Below are 17,503 nucleotides of genomic sequence, written 5' to 3'. Positions count from 1 at the left end.
AGGAAGTACATAAAACAGATGTTAACTGGTTCTTCCTGAGAATGTAATGCATTCTTCAGTTCTAATAAGTGTATTCTTATATAATGGCCCCTCCCTCCTTTTAATGCCGCATATGTGGAAGAATAAACATTCCCTGCATAGAGCATATCAAAAGTTTATCTAGGTTCCCTGGAGCAACTTTGTGAAGACTATATTAGCTGTGTTGCACTAGTTCCTCACTATCAGATGGTAATGGCTGCTTGTGGTAATGGCTGACTGGATTAATTGCTTTGGCAAGATCTTTATACCTTTTAATATCTTGATATCCTGTTTTAGTTGGCAGTTTGTTCAATGAGCTGTGGAAATAGATATGTACCTGAAATACTTAGCCTTGGCACTACATGACCTGCCAGTCAAAATTGTTAATGTGGACTTGACCTGGATTCTTTTGGATGGTGTGGTCTAAGAATATTAACTGTGAAAAGGCACAAACGGTCATTTCTAAAGTCCTAAAGGTTGCCTTATTGGAACTAGAGAGTTCCTTACCAAATTCCAGAATGTTAAGGCTTGAAAGATAATTTGGGACAAGTGAAATCACATGTACAACTTGAATCTCTACTTTTTGGAGTGGCATAGCTTTAAATGTAAGTTTATTAGTGCTAGACCATGATAATTTATGGAAGACAGGGGTGTTTGAGGTACATTACTAAATTTTGAAGACTGTTGGAATAGTCATTAGCCTCTTCTATTAACTGCACCCTTGTACCAAGATCAGAAAGGATTCTTAATTTGGTGGGTCATTTGCTGTGACCCAGAGGCCTCTTCTAAAACTTTAAATCAGTACTTTTTAATTTTCAGGTTTTATTCTCGTAAGTTAATTGAGTACTCAGTCAAGTTCCATATTACACAAATTGCCTTTACTTTTTCTACCCTATAAGAAAAAACCAACTGGCTAGTATTTATTTTGCTGATGTGTCTTAGGTATTATATTGACTGCAAGAGAAAACTTTGTCCATGCTTATAGAATTTATAATGTGGCATATCTATTTAGACTTTTGTTTTTCATCCATATGAGAGGTGATAGTAACACTAAAATACCTATGGGGGTAGGAAATACTACATGAAAGTCAGATAACTTTTTAAGTGTCTTTAGAAAGAACTCCAGAATGTGGCACCTTCACTAATCATCGTTCACTTATATGAAGTACCCTATACATACAAATCATATTTGAAAGCCACATATAACCTTTAATATTTATCTTTAAAAAAATCTTTTCATACCACACTTCTATCTGAATATATGTAGTTAAAGAAAATTGCTTTGTTAAACAAATACAGCACAAATACTTGAGCACCTAGTTTATGCTTCTATTATTGATAAACCAATGGAAAAGACAGGGAAGGTCTTGTTCTTACAGAACTGACTTTTTAGTGGAGCAAGCAAAAGTAAGCAAGAAAAATATCAGATAGTGTTGCATTATGCAGACAGTTAAAACAAGGTCATATCATAGAGTGAGTGAATGAATGGCTGCCTTAGGTTGGCAAAGAAGGCTTCTCCAAAGATGTGAACTCTGGAATACAAGGAGGCACCGATTTGGGCATGATTTGGAGAAGATGAGGGCATTCAATACAGGGAATAGCCTGTAGACCTTGTGGCAAAAATATACTTGGTATCTTCAGATTACCAAAAGAAGCTTCAACTATAGTTTTCATGCTTTTGTTTAAAAAAAAATAGAGGCAACAGGGCACCTGGGTGGCTCAGTCGGTTAAGTGGCCGACTTCGCTCAGGTCATGATCTCACAGTCAGTGAGTTCGAGCCCCGAGTCAGGCTCTGTGCTGACAGCTCAGAGCCTGGAGCCTGTTTCCGATTCTGTGTCTCTCTCTCTCTCTCTCTCTGACCCTCCCCCGTTCATGCTCTGTCTCTCTCTGTCTCAAAAATAAATAAACGTTAAAAAAAATTAAAAAAAAAAAAATAGAGGCACCTGGGTGGCTCATTTGGTTAAGCATCTGACTTTGGCTCAGATCATGATCTCTCAATTCATGGGTTCGAGCCCCGAGTTGGGCTCTGTGCTGACAGCTCAGAGCCTGGAGCCTGCTTTGGATTCTGTGTCTCTCTCTTTTTCTGCCCCTCCCCTACTCGTGCTCTGTCTCTGTCTCTCTGTCTCTCTCTCTTTCAAAAATAAACATTTAAAGGGTGCCTGGGTGGCTCAGTCAGTAGAGCATCCAGCTTTGGCCCAGGGCATGAACTCGTGGTTTGTGAATTCAAGCCCCACGTTGGGCTCTGTGCTGACAGCTCAGCGCCTGGAGCCTGCTTCAGATTCTGTGTCTCCCGCTCTCTCTGTTCCTCCCCTGTTTGCTCTCTCTCAAAAATGAATATTTAAAAAAATGTATTTTTAAAAAAATTTTTTAAACATTTATTTATTTTTGAGAGAGAGATAGAGGCAGAGCATGAGCAGGGGAGGAACGGAGAGAGAGGGAGACACAGAATCCAAAGCAGCCTCCAGGCTCTGAGCTGTCAGCACAGAGCCTGATGCCGGGCTCAAACTCATGAACCACGAGATCATGACCTGAGCCGAAATCGAGTTGGACGCTTAACTGACTGAGCCACCCAGGCGCCCCAAAATAATTAAAAAAAATAAACATTTAAAAAATAATAATAAATTAAGAAAAATAAAAAAAAATGTATAATGAAATATTTCAAGGAACACTTCCTGTCAGAAATCTCCTTATACATATTTTGTGTTTTCCAGCACATCTTACACGTTTGAGTTAGGAATGTGATTCTTTTAAACTGGAACTTTCATCAGACATCCCGGAATTTGCTTCTCTGTTTCCTGTATTTCTGTCATCATGAATGACTGCTCTAACAAAGACTATGTCATTGGAACACACCTTCAGCTAACAGATTTTTTTCCCCATAATTGTTTTTAGTTCACTATAGAAGAAAAGCTGACTTTGTCAGTAAGCAAGTCATGGTACATAATAGATCTGTTTCTTACCTTGTCTTTGGCAGTTATGAAATTGAATGTTTCCAGTTATATTATTTCATTTTCAGTCATCTGTCCACTGATCAAGTGCCTTGTGGCTCTGAGTAATCATTGACTGAAAGAACTCAGCATTGGGAACTTGGAATCAGCCAGGTGACCATATGCAGGAAAGCTCTCTTTAGTTGGATACTTATTTGCTTTTTGGAATATTTATCATGCATTGAAATATTTTCATGAATTTTATTCCATAAGACCCAGTTCGGGTTGGGATTTTTGCAGAAAATTTATTCCATAAAATTTATACTTGCACCAGACAGGTATACCCTAAGAATCATTCATTCACAAATGCTTGTTGAATATCTGTGCTTTACTTCACTCATAAATGCTTGTTGAATGTCTATACTTTACTTGTTTCTGAGAAATATAAAAGGCAAAAAAGGCATAGTCCCTATTCTGTAACAGCCCATGGGGAGAGGGAGCAGACAGGCAAAATCATCTAATACTTTATTGAATTTAATTTCTAGGCGCACTTTCCCCGTCTCCCCCTCAGATAACTCATGGATAGTCTCAAGTCTTTCTTTATTTCTTCTCCTTCCCCAGCTTAATAGTTTGGTAGAATTGGTAGAGGAGAAAAATTACTTGTGTTTATATATTTGTTTTTAATTTTCTAAAGGCGGTTTGTAGTAAATGCCAGCATATTGTATCTTACATTGTTGCTGCTGCTGATTAAGATGGACAAACTATAAAGTTTATGCATCCCAGGCTCCTATAGTAATAACTGACACTTTTTATAGTCAGAGGAGGTTATGGGGACAGAAGGTCTTAGGAAAAAAGTGCATGTTTAAATTCCATGCTTCTCAGATGACCCTTAGAGCCCTATAATCTGAAAACAGCGTTTCCATGCTGTTAAAATAATTTGGTTTTGGCAATTGGTTGATCTCCAATTACATTGCCACCCAAACTTTTGGGTCTTTTTAACTGGTAGGTATAATTGGATTAAGTGAATAACTTTGTTAAACTAGATAAACAGTGACATAAAAAACTGAATACAGAAAAAGTAAAAATAAGGCAGAATTGAGGAACATGACCCCTGGAATATCATCAAAGTTATAGCGGCGTAAAAGGATTAAAATATTTTTTCTTTAAGAATAAATGACAGGGCTCTAGTAGCTCAGTTGGTTAAGCATCTGACTCTTGATTTTGGCTCAAGTTATGATCTCATGGTTCATGAGTTTGAGTCCCACATCTGGGGGACTCAAGTGCGGAGCTTGCTTGGGATTCTTGCTCTTCCTCTCTGCCCTCTCCTGCTCTCTCTCCCTCTCCTCTGTCTCCCTCTCCTTCTCTCAAAAAATAAATAAACTAAAAAAAAAATTTTTTTTTTTAAATAATAGTGACAGTGACATAGATAATGATGACAGGAGTGGCTTATTGTCAAAACTTTGCGACCCTAAGTAGGAATATTTTCTTTTTTTTACTTGGTCTCCTTGAAAGGTGATATTTATGGGGCGAAAAAAGAATAATGTGTTAGATAATCAGAAAACATCTGAAAATGAGTCAAAGCCAGGAGACCAGAGAAAAGTGATAAACAGGGGAGATTGGCAGAAGTGCCTAAAGTATTTGGGGTTGAAGAGATTCGTGTTTAATGTTGGTGGAACTCATTTGTGAGGGAACAACAGTCTCAATTTCAGATATAATTTTAAATATTTTACTTTTTTTATTATAAATAATATATTTGCTTTTTAAAGAAGACCCTAAAAAGTATTTTAAAACAAACTAACATCACCATAATTTCACATGCAGAGACAAACAATATTTTAGTGTGTTTTTTAAATGTCTGTATGTGATACATGTTTTCCCCCCTACCACAACACAAGTATATTATTAAATTATGCTTTAACAAAATATGTAAAGGCTATAATGCCAAGTATGCCTCTAGATGCCAGGGTTTTTTCTTTTTCTTTTGTTTTTGCTATAATTTTGTTACAGTATTATAACATTTTGATGAACATTTACCTTCTTCCATACAAATCTTTGTTTCTATCTGACTTATTTTCTTCAGGATAGGTTCCTAGAAGTGGAATTAAGTGGTATGAAAGCAGGGTGCCTGGTGGCTCAGTCAGTTAAGCGTCTGACTTTGGTTCAGGTCATTATCTCAGGGTTTGTGAGTTCAAGCCCTGCATTGGGCACCGTGCTGTTAGTGCTTGGGATTCTGTGTCTCTGCCCCTCTCCCACTGGTTCTCTCTCTCTCTCTCTCTGTCTCTCTAAATAAAACCTTTAGAAAAAAAAATAGGTATGAAAGCATAAATACTGAGGTTGGTATGTGTTGCCAGATTGCTTTCTAAAAAGATTATTCTGTATTAATTTTTACTCCAGTTCTTTTCTCTGTACCCTCACACTTCTTTGAATACTGCTTGGCTTAGGGCACCTGAGTGGCTCAGTTGGTTAAGCATCTGACTTGAGCACGGGTCGTGATCCCACAGTTTGTGAGTTTGGGCCCCACATAGGGCTCTCTGCTGTAGGTGCAAAGCCCACTTCTGGTCCTCTGTCTGTCTGTCTGTCTCTCTGTCTCTCTCTGCCCCTCCCTCACTTGTGCATTCATTAAAAAATTACGTTTGAATACTGCTTGGCTTTATTATTGACCAGTTTGTTAGACAATGATGTAATTATTTTCATAGCTTCAGAAAGTCTTGGTAAGAGTAGATGTAATTTCTGAAACAGGATTTGAAATCTTTGGAGTAGTCTTTTTTTTTCTTGAAAGTTGATAAGAAAGTAAACGACATATACAGGCATTGGAGTTAGTAAAGGAGTAATTGTGTTTAATGCTATGAAGTATTTTATCAGAGTAAGAGTTGAAACAAAACATGTCTGGACTAGAGAATATTATGGTATGTAGAATGTTAAAAGATTTAAGGTGATTTTAAGACACTTGTAATGGCACAAAACTGGAGTTTGGGGAAGCTTTCAGAAATACCCTGTGCAGAATTACCAGTAGATTCCTTGCAAGAGAGAAGTATGGTACATAAAAATTAGTATGACTGTACAGGAAACTGAATTAAATGTTAAAAGATGTACATAAGATGGATTTCTGCTGGTATTTTCACCCTCTGCTTCTTTTTTGAAATCTGTTCTCTTACAAAGTCTGGAGAACACAGTGGTTTACCCCGTTCCTTTTCTTGACTGTTTTCTCCCAACATTCCAATCACTTTTACTTTAACAGTTGATTCTTTGAGGCAAAAATTAGTCTGAAGGAGGAGTTGACGAAGACAGACAAGAACTTGTCAGACATTGTGATTTTAACTGAGAGATCTCACATGGTCCCTCATCTTTACACCATCTTGATTCCTGCCACTTCTAGACATGAATCCATGACTTACAGCACTATAAGAAAATCACTTCTATTCTTCTTTGCTTTATCCTCCCCCAAATGTTCTATGGGATGCTTTCACCTTCACGCTTCTGAACTTCCATACAGGTACACTTTTCACAGCAGAGCTGTTATCTCCTAGCTTGTAACAAGTCTGTTTGGTTTTTAATAGTGCCCACATTCCAGTGTCAAGCTTCCCTGTGGTTGATGTGCCTCCTTTTGTTTCATATTCCTTCTTCCTTAGGAAATTAAAGAATTTTGTAGTTTTGTGTATTTCAGCATTTCATCAGCTGTTTCTTTCACAGAGGATTTGAAAAGTACAAAAAAAAAACAAAAAAACAACCCAAAACAACTATAAACTATAGACAACTATAGTTTATGTAGTGTCTATAGAAAAAACAATCTTGTATAAGAATGAAATTTTTTTACTTTAGAAGATATTTTACATTTGTGTGTATGTAGTGGAAGGGTTAAAGGATAAAATGAATACCATATTTTTGGAACCCCCCAAAATTTTATAGCAAGATAGCTTTATTTTTTAGAGGAACAGCTTGGTGTGGAAAAACACTGGCTCTCCTAAAATTTTAAAATTCTGTGACTTAATTTAGGGCATCCGTTTTTTAAAAGGTAAAAAATTATTCTTTTGGTAGTTTCAACCCTCAGCCTTTTCTTTAAATTTCCCTTCACTTCTTTGTAAAAAGGATGAATATTTTTAGTATACTGTCCTGGCACAAATCCTCCTTATAAGCTCAGATTTTTTTCAGCGGTGACTAAAGCAGTGCAGTGCAGTTGCTTCCAAGTTCTACATTTCATCTCCTTTTCTATTGTACCTCCTCCCCCTCTGCAGCTGCTTTGCTGGCAAAGTCCTGATCCTTTGATAGATCCCAATCCCATCCTGACCCTTCAAAAGCAGGATTTAACCCAGCTCACCTTTTAACCTTTCTAATAGCCATAACTCCTATATTAAACATGTGTGACAACAAAGTCCCTATGCATACTAGTTCAGAATTATTTATTGCTTCCCCTCCATTTACCATACAACTCTACCTATGTCTTTCATACTGATGGTTAGATGTCATTAAAGAAGTTTCTTATTGTTGTTTTTAGGTCTTCATCTATTGTTAGGACACCTACCCTATATTTTTAAAGAAACTTGTCATTTCATAAGTTTATTTTTTCTTTGAATTTTCTCCATTTTATTTTTTTAAGTTTTATTTTTGAGAGAGTGAAAGAGTGTGAGTGGGGGAGGGACAGAGGGAGAGAGAGAATCTCAAGCAGCTCCACGTTCAGTGTAAGCCTGACACAGGGCTCAATCTCATGATTGCAAGATCATGACCTGAGCTGAAATCAGAAGTTGCACACTTAAACTAACTGAGCCACCCGGGCACCCCTCATAAAGTTGTTTATTATGCAACTTAAGATATAGACCCTATACAGATGTCATTAAAAGAAAATTTTGAAGTTGTCTTCTATTTAGGAAATAAGCCTGTGTTTCCAAGTCATGTGATTTATATACTCTCATATCAGCAATCAGCACAGTTTCTGCTCTGGTGTGTAACTAGTAAGTTGTTTCCCACTATGTGTTCAAAATAGAGTTCTGTTATGTTCTCAGCTCTGCTGTGTGAATTGGATGTTGACTGGTTTGCAGCTTGGAAAAAGATACTGCTCTCAAGTCTATTGGGAAAAAAAACAGGCAGCCTTACAAATGGCATCTCCTGCTAGCCTTCCATTGCATTTGTTACATGTCTCGTTGTATCTGCTGTTGGTTTGTTTTTCTGCTTCCTCAGAGTGTCACTTGCAGTTGAGTGCTTCAGTCTGGGTGAAAGGTAGCAGCACAGGAAGCATTTCCCTTGGCCCATTCCCAGGCAGCACCAAGTGTGAGTCTCTTCAGGTGGAAAACTCATCATTTTGTATTTAAAATGCAAGTATTTCAGTGTCTGTGCTTCAGATTAATTGCTGAGTATATATATTTTCCAGTTTTATCTTGTTTTCACTCATATTTCTGTAGACTAAAATTTCATTTATTGGAAGCTCAAAATGGAGTTTTTTTTTTTTACTTATTTTTTACTTTTTAAGTTTTATTTATTTTGAGATGAAGGAAGGGAAAGAGAGAGAGAGCATGCACACAAGCAGGGCAGGGGCAAAGAGAGAGGGGGGAGAAGGAGAATCCTAAGCAGGTCAGTGTGGAACCCAATGTGGGGCTTGAACTCAGGAACCTTTGAGATCATGACCTGAGCCAAAATCAAGAGTAGCTTAATTGACTGAGCCACCCAGGAGCCCCATTGTGTTTATTTTAATTAAGCCTTTTAAGAAATAAATATTGCCTTTTAGTGTAAGAAAAGCTAAGAACCCAAAGGATGGAAAGATGACTAGTGAAGACAAACTGCACACAATTTGATTAATTTGTATTTAGGATTTCTTCTAAATCAGTTGAACACTGAAAGTATTTAGCAAGGTATGTGTATACATACATGTGTGTGTTTCTATATTGCAGATATATAGTTTCTTTATACCAAAGAAAAAGTAGTATTTGGTAAGAATGTTCAGTAGTCCATGTACTTCTGTCATTAGTTAAGCTACTTTTCTTCTTTTCCCTTTCCTATACCTGCCTTCATCCCATAATAATATACCCCCAGATTAAGTATGTCAGTGAACTCTGAGAACTTTTGAACAGGCATGGTTGCTCTAAGTGCAGCATTTATAAACTAATCTATTCCAGATGTGATGGCCATCAGGAATTTAGTAAAATAGATTAAGTTGCCAAATCATGTTTGAATAGTGAACTGAACACTATACATATTAGACTGAAGAGAAAAAAAAAACACCAAAGCTAATGATAAAAATGGGGCAGGGGTGTGATTTCAAGGGAAAGGATGAGATGAATTGTACTCAATAAATGTTGACTGATTGTGCCAAACACCGTTTTAGGTGCTGGGTGGTGTTACAGGGCTAAAAGACAGATGAGCAAAGTTTGTGCCCTAAAGGTATACTGAGACCTGTAGTTATAATAAGGGTGTGTGTGTGTGTGTGTGTGTGTGTGTGTGTGTGTGTGTGTGCGCGCGCATGCGCCTGCGTGCATGCGCTGAGATAAATGTAGTTGCAACAGTTGTAACAAATGCTGTTAGAGCCATGTAGGGGGTGAGTGGATAAAGGGCACCTAATCCAGCCTGAAAAACTGAAAAGGTCAAGAATTTGCATTTTAATGGGGACAAGGAGTTCTCAGGCAGATGTGGAGAGGGCATTCCAAAGAGAGCCGCATAGAGGTACAGAAGTGAGAATATGTGGTACATTTGGGTACAACTTTTCTCTCAGGGTGTTTGAAAGGTAATGGAATCTGAGGTGAGTAGCAAGGAAGAGCAGCTTTGTTCATCAGGGGCTTTATTTTATTTGCCTCATCCTGATTTTAAACAAGCTAATGTCTTGATCTGGTTTGCCCAAGCTAAATGGGTCCCCTAGACATAAATAAACTCTCTCATGTGAGAGAGTTCATGATATTTCTAGTATCATTGTAGAAGGCTATTTTCTAGTTTGGAGGTTAATGATTTATATGTTAATTTTTTTTTTAAAGTTTATTTCTTTGAGGGGGGCGGAGAGGCAGAGAGAGGGAGAGAGAATCCCAAGCAGGCTCCACGCTCAGTGCAGAGTCCAACGTGGGGCTCAGACTCACAAAACAGTGAGATCATGACCTGAGCCAAAACCAAGAGTCGGATGCCTAACTGATTGAGCCACCAGGCACCCCTAGGTGTTAAATTTTAAAAAGGATAGTGAAATAATTCTTTTGTTGTGAAAGTCTCAAAGTGCTCTACAAATAGTAGCTCGTTATGCCAAATATTTTAACACTTAGCCTCACACTGCATTTGATCATTCCCATATAAGCAAGTGGCATTAGGCATTGAGCAGGTACACAATGATAGCAAAATGGACAACAATAGAGAGGAGAATGCATGTAAAACTCTGCAATTGGAGAATGGTATCTGGAGCAGAGCTGAAATAAGGCATATCTCTGTTCCATGACTTTCTACATTCACTTTCCCTTTAGGTGCTCTAAAACCTTACTATTCAAAGTGTAGTCCAAGAACCAGCAGCATCACCTGGGAACTTGGAAATGCAGAGTCCCATGCCCAGCCCCAGCCCTACTGAATCAGAGTCTGCAGTTTAATAAGATCCTTAGGTGATTCCTGTTCATCTTAGAGTTTGAGAAGCACCATTCTAAAGAACAAATCTAAGGGTTTGCAAAGTTCTTGAGTTGTTTCACAGTCTTGACTTGGGACAGTAAGCATTTTGAAAATGGATATCAAGGTTACTAGCAATTATTATATTTTATTTTTCCCAGTGGGTGGATAGAGGTTAGAAATGCAGATTCTGGAGTCAGATTGCCTGGGTTCAAATCCTGGCTCTGCCACTTCTGCATAATTTCTTCATTCGTTGAGGGCAACTACAATGAGCAAAGGGGTATCCCACCACCCCGCTGATCTGTGGTGGAGGTTTAGTTGAGTTACAAATAAGCCTTTGTTGTGTGTTTGGGGGTAATTTTTGTCAGTATTATTTATTGTATTCATGATTTCTTGGTCTTAACTGAGCCATCAATTATTGAAAAGAAGGTAGTGTTTGGGAAACTTTTCAACTTTAGTAAAGAAATGTTCTTACTAATGAATAATAGACCTTTTGGCTTCACTGTAAAAAGGTGTATAAGTAGATTTAAAAGTGATGGCAAATCTCATTAAATTATAACCTACTAAGAAATAGTAGGAACATTTTACTATCAGAGCTTAGAGACTTTTACCAGTGCTCTGATCTTGTTTTCTACAGGGGGCAGCTGGCATTTTATGCTATGTGGGAGCCTATGTCTTTATCACTTACGATGACTATGACCACTTCTTTGAAGATGTGTACACTCTCATCCCTGCTGTAGTGATCATAGCTGTAGGAGCCCTGCTTTTTATCATTGGGCTAATTGGCTGCTGTGCCACAATCCGAGAAAGCCGCTGCGGACTTGCCACAGTAAGTTAGCACTTTATTGACTGCATGTGTCATCATAATATGTGGGAATATTTCATTTGTGTTACTGGCTTGAATTGAACATAAAATTCCATAGACTCTTTGGCTCTTATAATTGGAACAGAATTAGCACTTGTCTTCTAGCAGTTACCTCTGGTAACTGTTTTTTATCAGTTTTTTAAATTTGTATTTAATTTTTGACAATGTTTTCTTCCTTACAGTTTGTCATCATCCTCCTCTTGGTTTTTGTCACAGAAGTTGTTGTAGTGGTTTTGGGATACGTTTACAGAGCAAAGGTATGTTGTCTACTCTAGTTCATGTTTTAAAAGGCAGTTTAAGTGTTTCGGGTGAAATAGAACAAACTCATTTTATCAAAGTAAACATTTTCTTATGCCTTAACTCCAGTTTAGTCACTGCTTTAAAAACCTAAAGTTGGGGCACCTGGGTGACTCAGTCAGTTAAGTGTCTAACTCTTGATTTATGCTCAGGTCATCATCTCACAATTTGTGGGATCAAGCCCTGTGTTGGGATTCTCTCTCCTGCTCTCTCTACCCCTCCCCCTCTCACTCTCTCACTCCAAATAAATAAATAAACTTAAAAAAAATCTAAAGTTAATTAGAAATTGCACAGAGAGAAGGCCCTGGGTGACTCAGTCACTTGAGCATCTGACTTCAGCGCAGTGATGATCTCACAGTTTGTGAGTTCGAGTCCCACATCAGATTGGCTGCTGTCAGCACAGAGCCCGCTTCAGCTCTTTTGTCCACATCTCCTTTATCTGCCCCTCCCTCAGAAATAAATAAACATTAAAAAAAAGAAAGAAAGAAATTGCATACAGAACAGATTGGTGGTTGCCAGATGTGGGGGCTTTGGCGAAATGGGTGAAGGGAGTCAAAAGGTATAAACTTCCAGTTATAAAGTAAGTCAGTCATGGGGATGTAATGTACAGCATGGCAACTAAGTTAATAATACTGTAATGCATATATGAAAGTTGATAAGGGAGTAACTTTTAAAAGTTCTCTCATCACGATAAAAATTTTTTATAATTATGTATGGTAAAGGAGTTAATTAGACTTATTGTGATCATTTTGCCATATAAAAAGATTGAATCATGCTGAAACTAATGTTAGATGTCAATTATACCTCAATTTAAAAAAAAGAAAAGAAAAAATACATGTAGTGAACACACAAGTCCAGTTTCCTGGCTTAATAAAGAGTACATACTAGAGAACTGAGCTTTTGTTTTATGTTTAAGAATACTGCAACGTTTCAGGCTCTTTTTTCTGAATAGTTCTTTCCATTGAAGTTACCTATATAGGTGTCAAAAGGTTGTGTTTAATGTGGATTCTGATCTCAGGAAGTCTCCTGTAAGCTTACTTGATTATTTATTTCAGTTTTAAAGTATTTTTCTGCTACAGTAATTTTTTTCTACAATGTATCCTGTGCTGTGTCAGTTGGGGTCTTGTGAGAAGCATATGCAAAGATGGAATTCAGTATGCGTGGATTCTGTTAGAGGAAAGGTCTGTGAGAGAACATGGGGAAGGAACCAGGTCTGACTGAGAACTGTTAGGCCTGATGCAAGTGTAATCCCAAGTACTTGTTAGTGTAATTGTGTGGTTAATTAAATATTGATGAAGTCTAAGAAAATGAGTACATGAAAAAAAGAAAATTGAATAATTTGAAGAGACTTGGTAAAAACAAGTCACTACAACTTTTTTTTTTCAGTTTCATTACTTAGAGAGAGTGTGTGTAGTGGGAGAGGGGCAGAGAAAGAGGGACAGAATCCCCAGGAGGCTCTGTGCTGTCAGTGCCGAGTCAGACTCGAGCTCTGTCTCACAAACTGTTAGATTGTGACCTGAGCCAGAATCAAGAGTCGGACGCTTAACCAACTGGGCCACCCAGGCACCTCAATCACTAAAACATTTTTGATCAAATCAGCTATGAGTACAATTACTGTAAAAGTTTAGGGGAAATTTATTAATAATTAGTAGAATTCGACACTTTGATTGTGTTGCAATGTCTCTGCAGTGTAAAGAAACCCAAACTGGAAGTCGCTGTCAATGTACTAAGGATGTGATTTGTGCAGAACAAATGATAAAGAGCTCTAATCAGTGGATCCTATGCAAAGAAAAGACAGGCTTGCATTTTAAGATTGGTGTGAAATACACATTTCTGTGCTTTAAGCTAAATGAAAATGTTCATTTTTTTAAAGTTTTATTTATTTATTTTTGAGGGAGAAACAGAGAGGGCACAAGCAGGGGAGGAGCAGAGAGGGAGGGAGAGAAAGAATCCTAAGCAGTCTCTGCACTGTCAGCACAGAGCCTGACGCGAGTCTCGAACTCACAACTGTGAGATCATGACCTGAGCTGAAATCAAGAGTTGGACACTTAATTGACTGAACCACCCAGGTGCCCCGAAAATGTGTACTTTTTCTAAAAGACTGTGATTTTCTAAAAGCCTGTACTTTTTCTAAAAGCCTCAGTTAACCAACCAACTACTCCTGACCATGCATGGGAGGCTTCTCCATTTGTTAACTACAGTACAACTGCATTTACCACTAATTTTTACATGTAGGATAATAATGAAAACAACAACAACAATATGTTCCTGGGATGGAGAGAGTATGTGAAAGTCAGTTTAGGGTCATGGTTAGGTCCTTTCATTCCACAAATATTCGAGAGGAATGGTTTTAGAACCTTGTCAAAATCATAGATGGCCTACTTGGATTTCACATCTATATTTGACAAACATATGTATATGGGTACCCATATATATACATACACCCAGTTAACCTTTGAACAACACGGGTTTTATATGTATAAATTAATGAATTATATGACATAAATTTCTGGACTCAGGGTAGAGATCAGCCAAAGGGTTTTCTTACTATTTCATATAGTCTCTACCCAAGACATGCTAGGGAATATTCAACTATCATCTATATTACATTTCAGCTCTCTGTTGAAGGAAGGATTCATTTTAAAATTTGATTCATCCAGGCCTACCTCTAACCCCAGACTATTACATTTGATTGATTTGTTCATACAGAATTTCCAGCTAATCCTTAACTGAACTTTATAGGCATACCCTAGTGACTGTTCCACATGAGGGAGATGTTGTAGCCCTTTGTAAAATCCTTCTGGAACTTAAATTAGAGGCTGTTGTAATATCTGATCATAATTCACTTTCCTCATTTGAGGCAGGATAATAGAAACATTAAATCAACAAGCAAGTAATAACTTTTGGACAAGATAGTTTTCTGTTTCCCCCTTGTTGAATTCTGTTACAGTGTATCTTTTAAAGATCTAGCCTGGGGACTCCAAACTTCTTAAGGGCAAGGCAGTCATCTTTGACTGTCCAGCAGTGGCAAGACACCTGGCATAATAAATGTTAATGAATTTATGGATCTGTTGAATGAAAAAAAAATTACAGGTCAAGACTTCTAATCTTATTTAATATAGCAAAGTGTTCTATTATTCTAACTTGTAAGTATTTAACTTTCTTTAAATTACCTCAGAATGAGAAGTTTGTTCAGATTTCCTCAGCCCATAAATTCCTGGTATGGAAAGGGGGAAATACACATTTTCTGATTTCTTTTTTAGAGTGAAATTGAGGACTTCATTTTCCATTGCCACTTTAAAAAAAAAAAAAAAAAAAAAAGCCTTTGTTCTGGACATAGAAAAAGGTGATTATGAGTTGAGATCCTACCTTCTGTGCCCATCCTGATGAATGAGGGTCCTGCCAACTTGAACACCGAGGCAGCTGTTGCCAGCCATTCCCGTCTGGCCCCTCTTTCCTCTTTCTTAGTCATTTCCTTTTCTTTCGCCTTTCTATTTGCCTGCTTTTCCTTTCCACCTAAGTACCATTTAAGGCTAAACAGGCTGCCTTAAAGTAATTAATTGGGGTATAACTTTAGGGCTATGATAAAGACGTAATAGAGGTGCTGGCTTGGTTTCGGCTCAGGTCATGGTCTCATGGTTTGGGAGTTCAAGTCCTGTGTTGGACTCTCCTGGGATTCTCTCTCTTTCTCTCTCTCTCAAAAATAAATAAACTTAAGAAAAAAAAGAGAAGTATTGTTACTGTAATTTATAATTTTAAATCAAAGGCATAATATGCCAATCTAATTTTCAAACCATTGATACATAAGGTACCAGGTAACTGTGCCCCAAAAAAGAATGTATTGGGTTTGCCCCTACTGGTTATCACCTTGTAGTTAAATCACATAACTGGTATAATTACTAAGTAGGTCTAATCATCTTAGAAGGGTAAGGAGAATCTGGTACAAACACATTTTACTAAATGGTACTTTTCTTGCCATTTAGTGGTTGACAGAAATAAGTTATGAAGAGTTTATTTCCTGTCGCCTAATTCATATAACATCAAACTGCACCTTTTTCATAAAATGCTACTTGTAAGGACTGATTTTTTTCACCTGCTGATTACTTTTGTGTATTTGGCTAAATCGAAACATTGAATAAATAAAATGGAAAGTATGTTGGTATTTGTTCCAAAAGTATCTTGTGGGAGGTCTTTATTTTTAATCTACTTTTGGAAAGGAAAATGAGTAAATCCAACCCACTGAAAGCTTATTTGAAAAGAAAAGCAGTTCATTTATAATTTAGGACATCTGTCTCAGGGTTCAGCTGCTTTCTCTCTCTTGAATAGATTGTTAATCTGCTGTCTTGCACACAGTCTTCTCTTTGAATGCTTATAGTGTGTGATGTAATGTGTCTGCATTTTTACCTGAATCTCTGTGGAGACAAGGAGAAAAATTTTTTTCTTAAAAGAAATTCACAAAGATATCTGACAACTCTGCATACATGTCAGTTAGGTTTCTTAGCTGGAGCCTTGACAAATGTTAATTTTACCAGTATTTTTAAGGGACCGAATTCTTTGTTTTGATTCAGGTGGAAAATGAGGTTGACCGCAGCATTCAGAAAGTGTATAAGACCTACAATGGAACGAACCCTGATGCCGCTAGCCGGGCTATTGATTATGTTCAGAGACAGGTGAGCTCTCTTCAGGTGAATTCGATTTTGAGGGCCAGTCACTGTTGGGTCAACCTTAAACTCAGCTATTACTGTGTAAATTAAACATGTATTTTTGTAGCCATGGATAGCTTCATGGTGTGTCTGATATTTTCACCTTCACTCTTGAAAAGTTTTTTCCACTGTCACCTAGTGACTTTTTACCAAAAAAGTAATTAGTCAGAAAGGTGATAACGGAAGAGAGGTATGTGTCACAGGAAAGATGGGATCCTCAAGGGACTTCAAGGAGGTAAGAGGTCTTCATATACCTTTAGAAAGCAAGACCAGAAAAGATAATAGACAAAACTGTTAAAAAAAATTATGGATAATTGGAAATGTGTGAAGGTAGAGAGACTGGAGGACTGGTATCCTTATATCCATAAACCTACCTCAAAATTTTCAATTTTTTGTTAATCTTTTTTCATCTTTTACCCCACATATCTTTTGCTAGATTATCTTAAAGCAAATCCCAGACATTTCGGAGAAAATATTTGAAATATATTATCATTGGAAATAATATTTAACATGTAAGATATGAAGATTTTTCTTAGCTATAAATTAGCCCTTGTGGGTAATATGCTTTTCATGTAGAATTTCTGAAGTTACTAGTCATGTGGCTAATTAAAATTTAACATCCAGTTCTTTAGTCATCCTAGCCACGTTGTAAGTGCTCAGTAACCTCAGGTGCCTAGTGGCTACTATGTTGAACAAGCAGACACCGAACATTCTTATCATTGCAGAAAGTTTTATTGAACTTAACTGGTCTAGAGTAGCTTAAAGCTCTGCAGTGCACAGAATTTTAAAGTTCAACACAGATCTGTGTGTCTTGGGAGGACTAATATTTCTGTTCTCTTTCCCACTAGCTGCACTGTTGTGGAATTCACAACTATTCAGACTGGGAAAATACAGACTGGTTCAAAGAAACCAAAAACCAGAGTGTCCCTCTTAGCTGCTGCAGAGAGACCGCCAGCAGCTGTAATGGCAGTCTGGCCCACCCCTCCGACCTCTATGCCGAGGTAAGTTTGGCTTCTTGGCCAAGACTTGAATCTAGCTTGGTAACCTGGTTGTCTCTGTGAACTATCTTTACCTAGAACTTCTTTTCTACACTCTTTTGTTTGTCTTTATGCTGTTTTATGTTACTGTAAATTATT

General features: G+C 37.5%; 1 protein-coding gene across 1 annotated transcript in view; it reads left to right on the top strand.

The window, feature by feature from the left end:
- The window catches only part of TSPAN3 (tetraspanin 3), a 29,364-nt gene that overhangs the window by 2,569 nt on the left and 9,292 nt on the right, over positions 1–17,503 (top strand). Inside the window, exons 2-5 of the mRNA XM_019441365.2 lie at positions 11,140–11,331; positions 11,550–11,624; positions 16,233–16,334; positions 17,216–17,368. Coding sequence (XP_019296910.1) covers positions 11,140–11,331; positions 11,550–11,624; positions 16,233–16,334; positions 17,216–17,368 — 522 coding nt within the window. The remainder of the gene's footprint in view (positions 1–11,139; positions 11,332–11,549; positions 11,625–16,232; positions 16,335–17,215; positions 17,369–17,503) is intronic.

The sequence above is a fragment of the Panthera pardus genome, unplaced genomic scaffold (genome assembly GCF_024362965.1).
Source record: "Panthera pardus isolate Hobbes unplaced genomic scaffold, ASM2436296v1 HiC_scaffold_24, whole genome shotgun sequence".
In the NCBI taxonomy this organism is placed as follows: domain Eukaryota; kingdom Metazoa; phylum Chordata; class Mammalia; order Carnivora; family Felidae; genus Panthera; species Panthera pardus.
This window is presented reverse-complemented; position numbering and strand designations above follow the sequence as displayed.